At 40.5% G+C, this 14,783-nt stretch overlaps 1 protein-coding gene across 1 annotated transcript; it reads left to right on the top strand.

Annotated features, from left to right (window-relative positions):
* The first annotated feature begins 431 nt into the window (after positions 1-431).
* On the top strand, positions 432-14,509 carry CMPK1 (cytidine/uridine monophosphate kinase 1). Its single transcript, XM_080623627.1, has 6 exons — positions 432-673; positions 8,879-9,025; positions 9,897-10,049; positions 11,552-11,628; positions 11,709-11,805; positions 12,239-14,509. Exons 1-6 carry the CDS (start codon positions 599-601, stop codon positions 12,278-12,280), a joined length of 591 nt encoding a protein of 196 aa, XP_080479753.1. The 5' UTR covers positions 432-598; the 3' UTR covers positions 12,281-14,509.
* The last annotated feature ends 274 nt before the right edge of the window (positions 14,510-14,783 follow it).

Here is a 14,783-nt window from a genome sequence, read left to right as displayed (position 1 = left end):
CAGCGCGCGAGCAAGGGGGGATTTAAAAACGCCGGCGGTCTAAATAAACGGTCAGCGGGAGGGCGGGGAGCGCGCAGGCGCAGTGCGGTTGCCATGGCAGCGCAGGGCGCCGTCGCCGTACCGGGCTTGTCGATTGACAGAGGTTCCAAACTAAACCGGTACAACCGACTCGGTGCCCGCTCCGGCTTTAGCCTTTCCCAGACAGCGTCCTGGGCCGTGAGCTGCCCAGCAGCGCCCGTAGCTTAGTTGGGGCCTGCACCTGGGCACACTCCTGTGGCGCCCGCCGGGGCTCGGAGGCCGGTCCGGGGTGCGGCAGCCCCCTCATGGGGCAGCCTCGGTGCTCACCGGACGGAAGAGCCGCCGCCGCATGCCCCGTGCGCACGTGCCGTCCCCGCCCCGCCGGGGACCCGGAAGCACTTCCCTAGCGGCGGGGACAGCTCAGCCCCGGGTGCGCTGCGGCGGCTCTGGCTCGGTCCCCGCTCCCCGTCTCAGTCCTGGCCTCGGTGCCCACCGCTCGCCGCCCGCTCCACGGCCGCCCCCTGGCCGCCGCCCCGCCGCCGCTGTCCTGCTGCTGCTCCGCCGTCGCCTCCTTCTCCTCATGAAGCCCGTCGTCGTTTTCGTCCTCGGCGGGCCCGGGGCGGGCAAGGGAACGCAGTGCGCTCGCATCGTGGAGGTGAGGGCAGTGCACCCGCCGCCAGGGTTAGGGATGTGGGGGGACAGGGGACTACGCGTCCCAGCGTGCCGCAGGTCTCCGGCGGCGGGAGGCTGTGCGGGCGTGGCCGCGGGGCACGCTAGCGGTTATAGGCCCCCCGGAGGGGTCCGCGCTTCTCCTTGGGGTAGTCCCTTGGGGGAGCGTGTCCGGCGGCGAGCCCCGCATCACCCTTGCGGCCTGGGCTCTTGTCTAGCCCCGATCTGCCCCTTGGAGAGCGCATGGATGGTCCGCATACTCCCTTTAGCCGGTGAAGCAGCGGAGGCAGCACCCTGTTCAGCCCCTCCATTCCCTTCCGGCCCCTGTCGGCCTTTTTCCTTCTTCTGCCTTCCCTCAGCCTCAGGGATCCCACTCCACTGGTGGGTCTACCTTTTCTGGCATCCCCCCTGGGCAGTTGGACACCCGCTTAGTGTTTAGTGGCAGGGTTTTGGTTGGGAACACTGGTCACACGTTGGGCCTTGGTGGAGGATCGGGACTGCAGCCCCCAGGAAGTTCCTGCTTTCCTGGGTGGTGACACGTTGTCCAGCCTGTCATGCAGCCTAGCCCAGCTGGGTGGCTCTGTACACATCTGCATGGCCACGTAGGTGACTGTGGGGCTTCCACCCACATGCCTCAGGCTGCTTGCTTTGTGGCTGGGAGTGGAGGTGGCTTACGGTGCTTGGGAATACGTTGACTTCAAATGTACAGGATCAAGGTCCATGTCCTCTGAAGCCTGTTCCATATACGTACAGTAGACGTTGCAGGGTGTTGGCTTTTTGACCTGACGCCATCTCTATGAGATGTGAAAGTAAAATGTTACAAATAGAACTAAAATTTTGTTCTATGACAGAATACGGTAGAGATCAGAGGATGTCCTGACCCACAGATGGTTAATCTTGTTCTCTCTTTCAAAGAGCCTAACCCTTATGGTATAGTTTATGAAGACTCTGCTATATTTTTCACATTTTCAGTTTTCCAAATACACTTTTGCACCCCTTTGAGACAGAACAAGTATCTAAGAGGGAACGGTGACTGCTATGTGGTGTAGTACAGTCCTTTTAAAAGCCACAAAACACAGGGATAATTGCACTGTATTGAGGTGGATAATTACGGAAGTAGTTAAGGCTGAATGCTTCCAAACGTGTGCCTGTTGGATTTGAAACAGCTTGTCTTTTTTTTTTTTTTTTTTTTTCTTCCCTTTCTGAGCAGCTGTATATATTTTTTTTGTTGAGCGCCATGTAGAATTGAAGTTTATCCATACCTGGCCTGAAAGAAAAGACTAAGAACTGTAGCAATGCCCATGTTCCCAAATCTAACTACTAGGGGGGAACCTTGGAGCTCCTGGTGCAGGCACATTATGTGTGTTGTCTATTCTGGTGGTGCCCTGGCAGCGCTGTTACAGTTTATCCACGCTGCCATTATATCCCAGCCCTTGGTATTGTATAACTAAGTTAAGCGGATTTGGTCCAGACTGAAAAATGCCGTTATGACTTTGGTCCTGAAGGATTTTAACCTCAAATTATAGACTCTCATTCAAACCGGCTTATTCATTAAATTAAATTGTAGAATGAAAGGTTCATAGTGCTCATAAGGCCTTTTTGGTAAGGTCAGATTCTGCCCCTGGCACATAGCAAACAAATGAGTTTAAACTGTAGGGGAATCTTGTAGGCTGTCATTAATGGCTTTCACCAGACCGTTAATGCAGCCTTAGGGCTGAAGTACCTTGTGTGGCTGCTGGCCTGTGTTTAGGTATAAATGCCTTTGGCTTGGTAGGCTAATATAATTGGATAAAGACCACTTTATTAGGAGGAGTTCAAATGACTCATTACTACTGAAATTGTATTTGCAGCTAAAAATGAAAGAAGAATGCTAACTTTGCTATTACTGTGTTTATTTTCTTTTCTAAGCCTAGAAAGGGAAGTCTGAATACTAATAAATGTAAATTTGCTTTAATTCTGCTAATCCTGTTCACTGTGTGGGAAGAAGTTTATTGAAGTCAGTGGGCTGACAGCAGAAGCACTCGGACCTGCTGACTGGAGTGAATGGCCTTTCTGCTCACTTGGACACTTCTACAGGAACCTCTGGCGAAACTTTGAGGGAGAGAAGGTCTGAGATAGTTGAAGGGAGAGTTGGGCTGAAGCCTGCTGGAAAACTTTAGAAAAGGGGGACATGAACAGGGAAATGAGATGAAATGCAGCAGAGGTACTGCAGAGCAGCACCTTTTTAAAGTGCACATCCTTGGCCTGGCTCCCAACAGCCCTCCAGAGAGCCCTGATGCAGGCAGTCGAATAGCCTGTATGCAGTCATTGCTGCATTTGGGTTGAAGGTGTATTTTTGTTTTGATTTTAAACCCTGTTGGCAGCTTGCCACAGAGGAAAGGGGCTGTAGCTGACTAATAATAAGCCTCATTCGTCCTTGTTGTAAATGGTCTGAATAATATTAGTTTACATTTGGAATGAATCTGACCCAGTATCTTACTGTAAATCTGAAGTTTGTCCTGAACAGAAAGTCAGTATGAGCTATAAATACTTCTCAGTTGCTATTCATACTAGAGATTTGGGACAGAGCACATCACATGTGGGAGAAGTCTCACTTTGCTGAGATGAGATCTTGTATGATTTTAGCATTAAATTATTTGATTAACAAACCAAGGGTAGTTGTGTTTTGTACAGTAAAGGGGGGTATTATATGCTACCCGGGAATGATTCCTCAAAGAAGTGTTGTAATTGTCTTGCTGACTATGCTTTACATTCCCAGTAAAGGGAGATGGCTATCACATGTTGTAGGTGAAATATGTATTTAAGTACTAGGCTAAATCATAACTACTCATTACGTGTGTGCTGGAGCCCCTCATTCCAGAGAAGGCATGTATTCATGTCAAATTTGGACCAAAATGGAGAAATTATTTGAGGGAAGAAAATGCAATAACCAGCGGAAATGAGTATTGACACAGTGTATGAAAGGGAACAGCGTAAGCGATTAGGTTACTTTATCTTTGCAGATAAGGTTGGAGGAGACAGCTGAACTAGGCTGGGTTTCTCTGATACCGGGAAAAGACTCCTGTACGTTCTACAAACTCACAGAATTGTCACTGAAATGCCAATGCAGCAGAACTGCTGCTTTGGGACAGTTCCTTCTATATAGGATGGGATGAACTAGAATTCACCTGTAAGTTTTTATCCTTTCCTTTCCAGCTCTGCAGATTAACTCTGGAAACCTTCCGCAGCTCTGTTAGGTGGAGCTTGCCATCATCTGGGACTGTCAAGTGTAGCTGTTGTGTGAGGCAGAATATTGGAGCAGGTTCTTGCAATAACCTTCATGCTTTCCACATTGTATCTTCTGTGAATGTGAGATTATTATGTGTGTGTAGGACAAAATGAGTGTGCTTTATTGCTGACTTCTGAACTTTGCTTGTAATACGGCTATGGTAAAGTCAAGGAGAAAAACGCATTCTTCAAATCTGCACACAATATGCTTTCAAGCACTTAATTTTTAAATCCTTACAGCCGTTGCCTGAAATGCAAAGATCTTTGGTTGGTGGGAAGAATAATAACTAAATAAGTTGTCTTTATTCCAAGCAAGATGCAAGTTATACTTTTAGTTTGTTGGTTGGTTTGTTTTGGCAAGGTGATCTGTAGGTACTTGGGATATGCAAGACATCCTTCTCTGTGCAACCTAAAATATAATTCACCTCTACCACAGCCCTATCCTGTATGTTTGTGGTTAAATCTAAAATTAATTCCACAAGGTGGGATGCTGAGCCTTCTGCTTTTATAAGAGCATAAGTTAAAATCCAAATGGAATAAGCTGTTAAGTTGCTTTGGGATATATGATAAGAAGATTTCCTAGGGTAAAGAAAACAATGCAAAGAAGAACTCATTGTATCAGAAACACTGCTGAAAGTAGCAGTGGATTTCCATTTTGCTGTCATGTGTTAATTGTCTTCTGAAAGTCCATTGAGAGAAGCAGCGTTAGCTTCCTTCTGAAATAAAAATGGTTTTTAAATTGTTTTCTTTAAACTCAACTTCTGAAACCTTTCTGGAGTGCCAAGTATTAATATTCTACTTGGCCTTAAGTTCCCATAGTTGTTTTTTTGAATATGTTTGTATTTCTGAACGTTGCAGCTTCTTTAAAAACATGGTGAGTGATCATTTAAATCTGCCCCCTGAAGTTTTAGCCCTGTATGCTTCCATTTTGCAGAACACTGGGCATTGAATTTTGGACTTTCCCAAGCATACTGGGTGCCTTTTATTGAACTCGGTGTTCCTGAAGCACTGGGGTGCTCTATTTGCCACCTCCTCCTTGGGGCCACAGTCAGTGGGATCTTCTTTGTGTGTTTTGCTTTGTTAATGTGGCTTTTTGTTTGCTTTTCCTCCCCCAGAGGCAAGAACGTATTTCAAACTAATAAAATATCTTTTTCTTTTTTTTTTTTTTAATTGGAATAAGTAGACAAAAGGTCTGTTTCTACATTATAGTTTATATCCCAAAGTTTTAATTCCATGGGCTAATTGCTATAGGACAGACAAAAGCTTTTTAGGTTAAAAAGAAGAAAAGGCTGCAAGCTTTACATGGTTCTGTTTTTATTTTAACTAGTTCTTGAATGATGTATGTAGCAGATTTTGGTTGTTTATTAAGGTTGCCCAAGATATGACAGGTCAGAACTAGGGCAATAAAAGTTTGTATTTGATTTGTTTATATCTTAAGCCCTGTAACTTTCCGTTTGAGAATAACAGTGATAAGCCAAGATAGGAGTCAAGGTCACAGCAGTAATTTGTGTTTCTCTTGCTTTTTCTTGGCTTCTGCTCACTTAAGGAAGTCTCAAGCTGTGTGTTTAGTGGAGAGATGTGTTGCTGGACCACACAGGGCTGAATCAGAAATAAACCTTGTGCCCCCTCAAAAGCTGGCTGTATAAGGAGTCCCCACAGCAGCTGCTGCACACCACTGATTTTACTGCCTTGAGAAGATTGCTAGGGCAGATTCTGCCTTATTCAAGTGTGACACAGATATGACTCATGTATTTTCAGTTGTATTCATCCGTTTGTTGTATTTACTGAAAACAAAGCATGTTCTGTCTGCAGAGTGGAAGTTGCAAATCCTGGCTGACAGAAGAAAGCTACAAGTGGCTCTAGAACAGGGGAGCAAAGGGCATTCCGGGAAGGCTGCAGTCTCTGATTATAATTCGGAGATGTGGATCACACAGCTTGCATGTCCCAGTGTGTCCTGCTGAATGGCACTAATTTATCAGGCCGCTGTGAGACAAGCAAGTGAGCGATGTTTTGCTCTGCTTACACAGTACTGCAAAGTAGTATCCATGGTGGGATTGATGGGAACTTGAGCTTGCCTGTCCACATCACTGTGGGGTTTTCGTCTTTTTGAAAGCAAAAAAGAAAGATGTCTACAGTGGTGCTGAAGACAGCTGATTTTTATTTTCTTCATTCACAGTTAATTTTTATATTTGTGCTTTGAATTATGGTTCTCCAAATATAAAAATAGTTTTAAAAATCATGAGAACTTGTGTAATAGCAACTTACTGATTTAATCTTTTTTTTCTTCTAGAACAGCATGCCAGTCCACTAGTGTAGCAGAAAACATTATCTCTGAAATAAGTTTTAGAACAGTTAATTCTATATTTTCCTCTTTTCTTCTCTGTAATCTAAAAATCTGTCCAGATTTTAAGTGCTTGGCATTCAAGTATTTAGAAATTTTATTTAACCTAGTTTCTGTTTCAAGGCTTCCTTTCAGTCGGACATTATGAATTTGCCATATATACTTCCTTCAAGACCTGGAGGAATTTTTTCATTGTTTGGCAGCCACAGGCCTGCTCCCTTTCTGATTGCTGAGGAATTAGGCAACAGTTGCAACAAGTCACATTCTGGGGATTGCATCAGGATGTTCCTGGCACTGCTGGGAAGTCATGCTGGCACAATGCAAACCCTGGCAAGATGCAAGAGTGTTTTGCCTTGGTTTTTGTGCAGTTGCATCACAGTCTCTTAGCAAGCGCTTGGGGAATGTGATGATTTTCTCCAATTCAGGATGCTTGCTGAGGGTTTATCTCACCTAAGATGAAAGAAAACTTTGCATCCTGTATGCACTGGTTAAAACTGGCAAGAGTAGCGAGAGCACTGCATCTCTGAAGCTTTCTCTGTGTGGAGCAGCAGCCAAGCCTTTCTCTGTGCTTGTTTGCATTGTTTAAACCGACATGTTTTCTTTGGCTCTTGACTCAGTACAGTTAACAAATAGATGTTTTGCCCCTGAAGGAGAGGTTTGTTTTTCTTACTGCCTGGTTAATCCATTCTGAAAGTTACTCAAGAGTACAATTTACTATTATCTAAAACAAGTCTATTTATACAACAGCACTTTAAAACACTTCTATCTTTTACTTTCCTGTTCAGCCGTTGAAAACTATTTGAGTTTGCTGTTGTAAAAGACAGAGAATTCCAAAACTTGTCTAACTCAATTTTGTTTTCATGCATGAAAGGGAAATGCCAAGGAAAGTTAAATGGTTTGGTAATCCTCTAAAACCGAAGGGATTATATTTTCCTCCTGTTTTCTCCTTTGTAGAAACTTGATGTTAAAAATACCATCTTTCCTTAACTTTAGCGAGGACTACATGTTAATTTAGTGTTCAGCAGAGTAAGGTTTTTTGCTTATAAGGAAGATTTATTCTGGTTTATGGCTTCTGTAGTTGATAGTTAATATTTAGATTTGCAATTAAATAGGCATATCCAAATGAAATGTACTTTAAAGCAGGAGTACAGTGAGCTTACAGAGGATGTCTGTGGAGCTTTTTCTTCACAGTTATTTAGAGCAAAATCATGCTTCCTCTTTTTTTTGCCAGCTGTGTAGAGTTTGGAGATTTAGGTAATTATATCCCTTCTGAAATTACGACTGTAGCAGAACTGACTTTTCCACGCTTTTGTGGATGAAATTGGAAAGCAACTGAAATGTTTTTAAAATCACTTAGCGGGTTGTGTAATATTTCTGTTGTACTTAGACCAGTAGCCAAGTTTTTAAATCCCAAGTTCACAGCCTTGAAAAGTGTGTAGTCGCATTACTATGCTGCTCAGGCACCTTTCTGAAATTTGCTTTGGGTGTTGCTGCAGCCAGGCTGATAACCCTGAAGTTTTTTGCAGCTCCCTTTGTTTTGTATTAAAACTTTAGGATGAGTTTGTATAGATGCACTCTGTTTTGGATGTATAGCTAGTTTAGGTAGTCACCAAGAAGATGTCTTTATTGCCTGTTCTTATGGACTAAATTTGGTCAAGAAGCATGGTATACTTGGTTAGTTTTCTTGTGGTGTTAAATGAGCTGAAAAATGATTGCTTTGTGCTCTGAAATTTCCTTTATAACAGTTTATTTCTCACAAGGTACCTGTTTATGATTATAAGTGTCTGAAAAATTCAAGTGCAATAAATGCTTTTCATTGATATTTTGCATTAGCAACATTTCTGTAGATGTAGTTTGAGGTGAAATAAACAAGTAATGATGTTGGCTGTTTTCCTGCATACTGGTACCAAATGGATTTGGACCTGATTTCTCTGCTCTTTCTGTTTACTGTACCTGGTGTGACATAGGGTGGCACCAGTGTGGTTATTTAGCAGAGGATTTCTGACTATTGCTATGCTTGAAACATTCCTTCAGCTCCAAAGGACCTGGAATCGCCTCATGTGTTTTCTTTAAGTAGGCAATTAGATAAAATTATAAACCTATTGCATAAACGTAGCAAGTAAAAGCACCATCTCAACTTTTTCACTTTGTAAATCAAGACTTGACCCAGTCACTGATAACCACCTATAATTTTTAAGTAGTTAAACTATTTGGATGGGGTATAGCTTACATCTAGTTTGGTGATTGTTAAATATTTAATTGCACAATGTAACATTTCAGGGTCTCATTTCCAAACATGACAAAATTACCTCTGAAAACAGTCCACAAATGCCTGAGCAAAGCCCCACTGAGCATTTTCCCCAAGAATCTCTCTAGTGCTGTGCTTGTTGTGAATGCAGAGTATGCTGTATTGTCAGGTTACGCATTAAGGATGGAGTATATCTGTCACCAGCAGAATGCTATTCCCTGTGGTTTTTTCTGTTGTAAGGCAAAGATAAATGTGGCTGACACTGACGACTGATGTTAACTTTGCATGTGTACTCATTCAAAGGGGTTTATGCCTGTTTGTTTTGCGCATTTCAGAAATACGGCTACACGCACCTTTCTGCTGGTGACCTCCTTCGAGATGAACGAAAAAGGCCAGGCTCACAGTATGGAGAACTCATTGAGAACTACATTAAGGAGGGGGAAATTGTACCGGTTGAAATAACAATCAGCTTAATCAAGAGGGTAAGGAAAGGGCTATTTCCTACTGATTCACTCGTGCAGACTAAGCAACAAAGCAGTGGCTGTGTTCTAGAAGAATTGTGTTTCCTCAGTGTGAGTAATATGAAATGACAGACACATAGGTGCACATCATGTACTGGGCTTTTCTTAGCAATTACTCATGTTTCTTTCTGACTGGTTGGGGGGCTTCTGATACCTGGGGATCTGTGAGAATGGATAATTTTAATTTAATTTTATTATTTTAGTAGCTCTAGGGAAATGAGTGAGACTGCCTTTCTCATTTCCCTTAACTGGCTTTTATACCTCTTGGTCAGCTCAGTTGTATTTGACTTGAGAGTGGAGGCCTTACAGGCACTACATTTCTGTAACTTTTATCAAAAGTGGTGGCCAGGTGGGGGGAGAGCACCTCCTAGTATTCCTGTGTCAGGAATAACTCCAGCCTTATCCTTATTACATGTCCAAGAAAACAACCAGAGTATCTTCTTGAAGACAGAAAAGGCTTCTGTTGCTCATGGCACTAAATTTATCTGTAGTTTTCCTATTAGAATTAAGTCTAGATCAAGGATATTTTGGCATCTTACTGTGTAACAGTACTTTCCAGTATCTTGTAGAAAATTGCCTTTAAAACTGGGGTTGGGTGTTATGAGATTGAGCTTTATCAAACAGTGAATTGAATTTGAAAGAAAGCAATATTGGTGTGTTGGTGAATTAATTATCATTCATTGAAGGTGAAACAAAAATACATTTTGTAATTCTGCAATAATCCTAAAATAAATGCTGCTCAATTTACCTTGCCAACATTTTTGGGGTAATTTAATAATTAGATTAATGGTTGTATGTGCAGGAGATCATGAATTGGATTCTCTTTTATCAGGCTATGGATCAAACAATGGCTGCCAATTCCCAGAAGAACAAGTTCTTAATTGATGGATTTCCCAGGAATGAAGATAATCTTCAAGGCTGGAATAAGACTATGGATGGAAAGGCGGATGTTTCTTTTGTTCTCTTTTTTGATTGTGACAATGAGGTAATGAAGTGTGTTATTCTGTAACTTCCTTTCTTGCTATATTGTTGGAATCATTCAAGAACAAGAAAGCTGTCAGGTAGTGAATGGACAAGTGTAAGAGTAGAAGGGAAACTTGGTATATGAGTTTTGAGGATATGTTTTTTGGCAACTTGTTTTTGCAGATGAAAAACTATGGTTTTGAAGTGACAGCTCATTGCGCCTGGTGTAATCATGTGCTAATAAATCATATTGAAGTTCTTCAGGCAGTTGCATTCTTAAGAAAAATCTATAAAATCTTTAAATACATCATACAAAATTACTTGGTTAATTTTCAGAAAGCATTACACTGTTTATTCTTAGTAACTGTTTAGTCCAAAATTAACTTGCTAGCAAGGCCTGCTTTAATTCTAATGTGCTGGCTTCATTTTCACAGTTGTGAGCCGTGCTATAGGATAGCCAGTAATCAACATGTTATTCAGCAAGTCATTAGATTACAAGGACATTTTGACAGTGATACATTATACTCATTTAACAAGTGCCGTGATATGCTGTCTTTTTAATATGTCCGTGCCCTTGAGACATAAAAACTGATATGCGAATCCCAGCACCTTAAGCTTTCTTCCTTTTCCCCTTTTCCCCAATTTCCTGAGAAATTTTCCTACTTTTTTTTTTTTTACTTAATCGCAGTTCTTTTTTTAATCTCAACAAGTCAGGGGTTATTTTTTTCTATTTAAAATCTTAAGTAAGATTAAATTATTTTTTTCACTTGGTGGAGTATTAATTTTAGGATTCTAACTTTTTTACTAGATCTACCAATAGACAACAATGCTTACGTTTTCTTCTGGATGGTTTTTACTGTGAGTGTACTTCGTAGGAAACTAATTTTTTAACCATTGTCCTCGTGCATGAGTAGGATAAATGTATTCATGAAGTGTACATGTGTCAGTGTTGCTTACTTAACTTTAGGTTTCAAAACTTCAAAATGTTTATTGAGCAGCTTTTAACTCTGGTTAGTTCTTCAGTTTTTACTTTGATTTTGAAGTCTTCATTATAGCAGTGTCAAGTAAGAACATTTTAACTTATAGTGATTTAGTATATAGCCTTATGAAATTGTCGGGGGAATATACAGTGACTTTCTTTCAGTGCAGGCATGTATTAGTAGTCTAATTCGACATTCTGCTTTTCAGAAAGCCTGAACACATCCTTGAAAGTCAGGTGATTTTCTTCTTTAAATGTCTCAAATTGGAGACCCAGTCAAACCACTGAGTTTGATGTTGTTTTTACTTCCACTGATCTCAATCCTATCTTAAGAGTCCCCATTTTAATAATGATGAAGTGTAAAGCCTTCCTTTTTCTCTGTAAGAACCTAACATTCCCTGTGAATTCTGGTTATATCCACCAGATCTGGGGAGTATTTTGTGTGTCAGGCCTATTTAGACTTTTCAGGATTTTTGTTTTACTCCTGCTTTCAAGATTGCACCTTGTGTTCCTGGTTGTGATCATCCTTTTGATGTCTTTTATAGATATGTATTGGCCGCTGTCTTGAAAGAGGCAAGAGCAGCGGTAGGAGTGATGATAATCGGGAGAGTCTGGAAAAGAGGTACTATCTTCAAAACTTTTCAATTCCCTTATCTTTATGTTTTACTGTGTAATGCTTTTTTCCCCTGTGCTTTCTCCTAGAATTCATACATATCTGCAGTCTACTAAGCCTATAATAGATTTGTATGAGAGAATGGGAAAAGTCAGAAAAGTGGATGCCTCTAAATCTGTTGATGAAGTAAGTACATAAGCCAGAAAGCATGGGGATTACAGTGGCAGGGTGCGTATTTTTGGCATTCTTCTGATGGGTGTTACTGAGGGAGGTTGTGGAACTCTCATTTTGACTGTTGAAGAACTGACTAAAATGTGAATAACTTTAAGAAATCAATTAGTTCTGCTTAAACATGAGCTGGACTAAACACACTTTCTGTGTTTGACGATGTCTTATCTTTTTCCCTTTCGTGAGCTTTTGTTTTCTGAAGTAGTATTGCTCTTCAGTCTCAGTTTCTCAGAACTGATGCTAATTTCACTGTTAAAGAATTATTGTGAATGTTCTAAGAAAAACCTATGTATTTTTAAAAATACTCCCAATTACTGTGTGCACTGGCTTAACTTCAAGTAACTGTTTAACTGGCACGTGAGAAAATTAATATTCTTCCTTCTCTTTTTAGGTTTTTGAAAAGGTTGTACAAATTTTCGACAAAGAAGGCTAATTCCCAGCTTGAAAGTTCATTTCAACTTGTGCTTGAATCTTGCTTGAATAGCTGCTACTGCAGTCCACTCTTTGTAATTGTTTTAGAAGATTCTTTTCTTTTTAATTGTTTTCCACATATCTACTGATGATTGGAAAAGCAGTCAATTACGAATGTTTTTTAAATAGGAAATCATTTCTTGTGGCTATAGTATATAAATTTCAGGGTTCTCCATTAGCACAAGTTCAGTTACTCACACAGTAAAACCACAGTTAAAACATCTCTCTGAAGAGACTATTTATTGTCACGGTTCTGTGCCTACCATGGGCAGCCCTTATTTCTTATTGCCATACACCTCTTTATTTATTTTAAGGATCAACCAAACAGCAGCATTAAGTAACGAGAGAACTGTGCCCTGGTTTGGTTTTTGGATGCTTGGACCAAATTTAGCAGGTATTTTTTTCAGAGTATAATTTCATCACAAAGTTCCCTGTTATACCCAAACCTGAATTCTGCAAGTCAAGCTACAGTTAGTATGAGAATCTGTCTTAGCAGTTCTCACAAAATTATTTAGTATGCTGTTCAGCAATAGACATACAAAGTACTTTATGGAAAGTGGTGCTTTCTTATGACTCTGGACGTAAACTGTCTTTTAAGTTCCTGAGTACATGGATGACATGGCCCTGAGCTTTACCTTGTCTTCATTAGCAGAAAGTTAAGAATATAATTTCTAAGTCAGGTCAGTATTTTCGTACTCACTTATTTTAAATTATAGTTACGTTCTTAATTACAGCATGGTCTTCAGAAGGCAGCAAAACTCTTAAATAGTGTACAATAAGCAGAATCTTCTAACAGTTCTTTCTTTTGTAACAAGTGGAAGGGATTTTCTGTATTATTATTATTGAAATACTGTGTTACTGAATGCTTTAAGGTTTGTTACCTGGGAAATATTTTTATGGTTAAACTAGTGAATTTTTTCCCCTAAAATTGTGTAATTTTAATAGCTGTTTGTTTGGAAAGATTATAAATTATTGCACTTCTGTTATGATGTGGTCAGAGGAAGGGAAGATATCTGCAGAATATGTTCCTTGCCCTTAAATAAATTGGGTCCTGCTTCATTGTGTTCTCTTGAATTAGCCAAGTATGGTCAGTAGCTATAGTTGGGATAAGCAGATAAGTGGTTGAAACAAACTGGTTTAAATGTTTGCACAGATGTGATGTAATTCTGCCTTTTGTGTAAAGTAACCTTTTCTCTCCGCTGTATAGTATGCATAGGTCTGTGGGGGCCCAGCCATGCATTCCTTACATGCCCTAAGCTTTCACTGAAGAAGGCTCCAGAGGCTTGAAGATGAGTGTTTTAACTAATTCTAGTGATAGAGTGGTTCTTCTTACATTAACTGACACTGTAATTGGTTTGTGATACACTAATGGATGTTGTAAATCACAGGGAATTGCAATTTGAAGAACTTGGGGTTCAGCTTTTCCTTACTGATGACTTTCTCTGTGTTTAGGAAAAGCTTTAAATTAAGCCTAGCTTCTAATTAGAATCAGACGTGGTGGTCCTCATCCTGCAATCTGATCTGTGCAGGCAGGTTTGCATTTGCATGAATTCTCATCTCGGTGAGGCTCTTGAGGCTGCTGGACTGGGGAAGAGATGGGTACAAAAACAAAGGGTAAACTGCGGCATCCTTCCCAGTATGGTAGGAGTTCAAACAATGGACTGAGCACAAACAACTGTTTACGACTGCAGAATATATGGACCATGACTACTTTTGTGAGTGTGGGAGGATAAAGCTTTTGCTTTATGAATTTCCCCTTAAAAAAACCCCAAGAAATCATGGAATTTAATTCCTGCCATATAAGTATGCTGACATAGGGTAGGATCCAGCGAAACTGCATATTGCGATATGAAGGTTAGGATCAGAGTTTTCCCCAAAAGACTTCAAACAGGATTCTTTAATCTAATAAGAGAGATTTAATTATCTTTTGTTTCCAAGTTACTGGTTTTTACAAGTTCTGTTCAGAATAGAGTATCTGTTTTCTCTCATCATATACTTTTCTGTTTATTTAAGTGCTGAAACAAAGGGGAAAAAAAACCTTTGGAGCAAGTTTTAGGAAAAACCCAATGGTTTTGGCAATATTTGGAGTGGATTGTAATGTGTCTGTGCAAAGAGTAGATTTTTTTTTGTCATTTTATTTATTGAAAATGCCATTAAATGTGTTACCAATTCTTCCAGATTGGTCTTCCGATTGAAATAAAGATTAAAGGCAATATGCCAACGTGTTGCGTTTGTTTAGCAGCAAAACTGTACAAAGAATTTGAGGAGATCCAATAAACTTTGTTCTGTGGCTTCAGATGAGCGCTTGGCTTACAGTTACCTGTCACGAGGGATATTTTTCATACATATATGTATGTAAAATGGGTATTTGTTAGTGTTAGATACTTTTCATGGCTGCATATGCACAGGGAGGTTTATAAAAGTTCAGTTTTCACTATCAAAACTGAAGACCCTGTTAGGCACAG

Source organism: Psittacula echo, assembly GCF_963264785.1.
Source record: "Psittacula echo genome assembly, chromosome: 7".
NCBI lineage: Eukaryota > Metazoa > Chordata > Aves > Psittaciformes > Psittacidae > Psittacula > Psittacula echo.
Note: the sequence above shows the minus strand (reverse complement) of the source record. Positions and strands in the feature narration are given on the sequence as shown.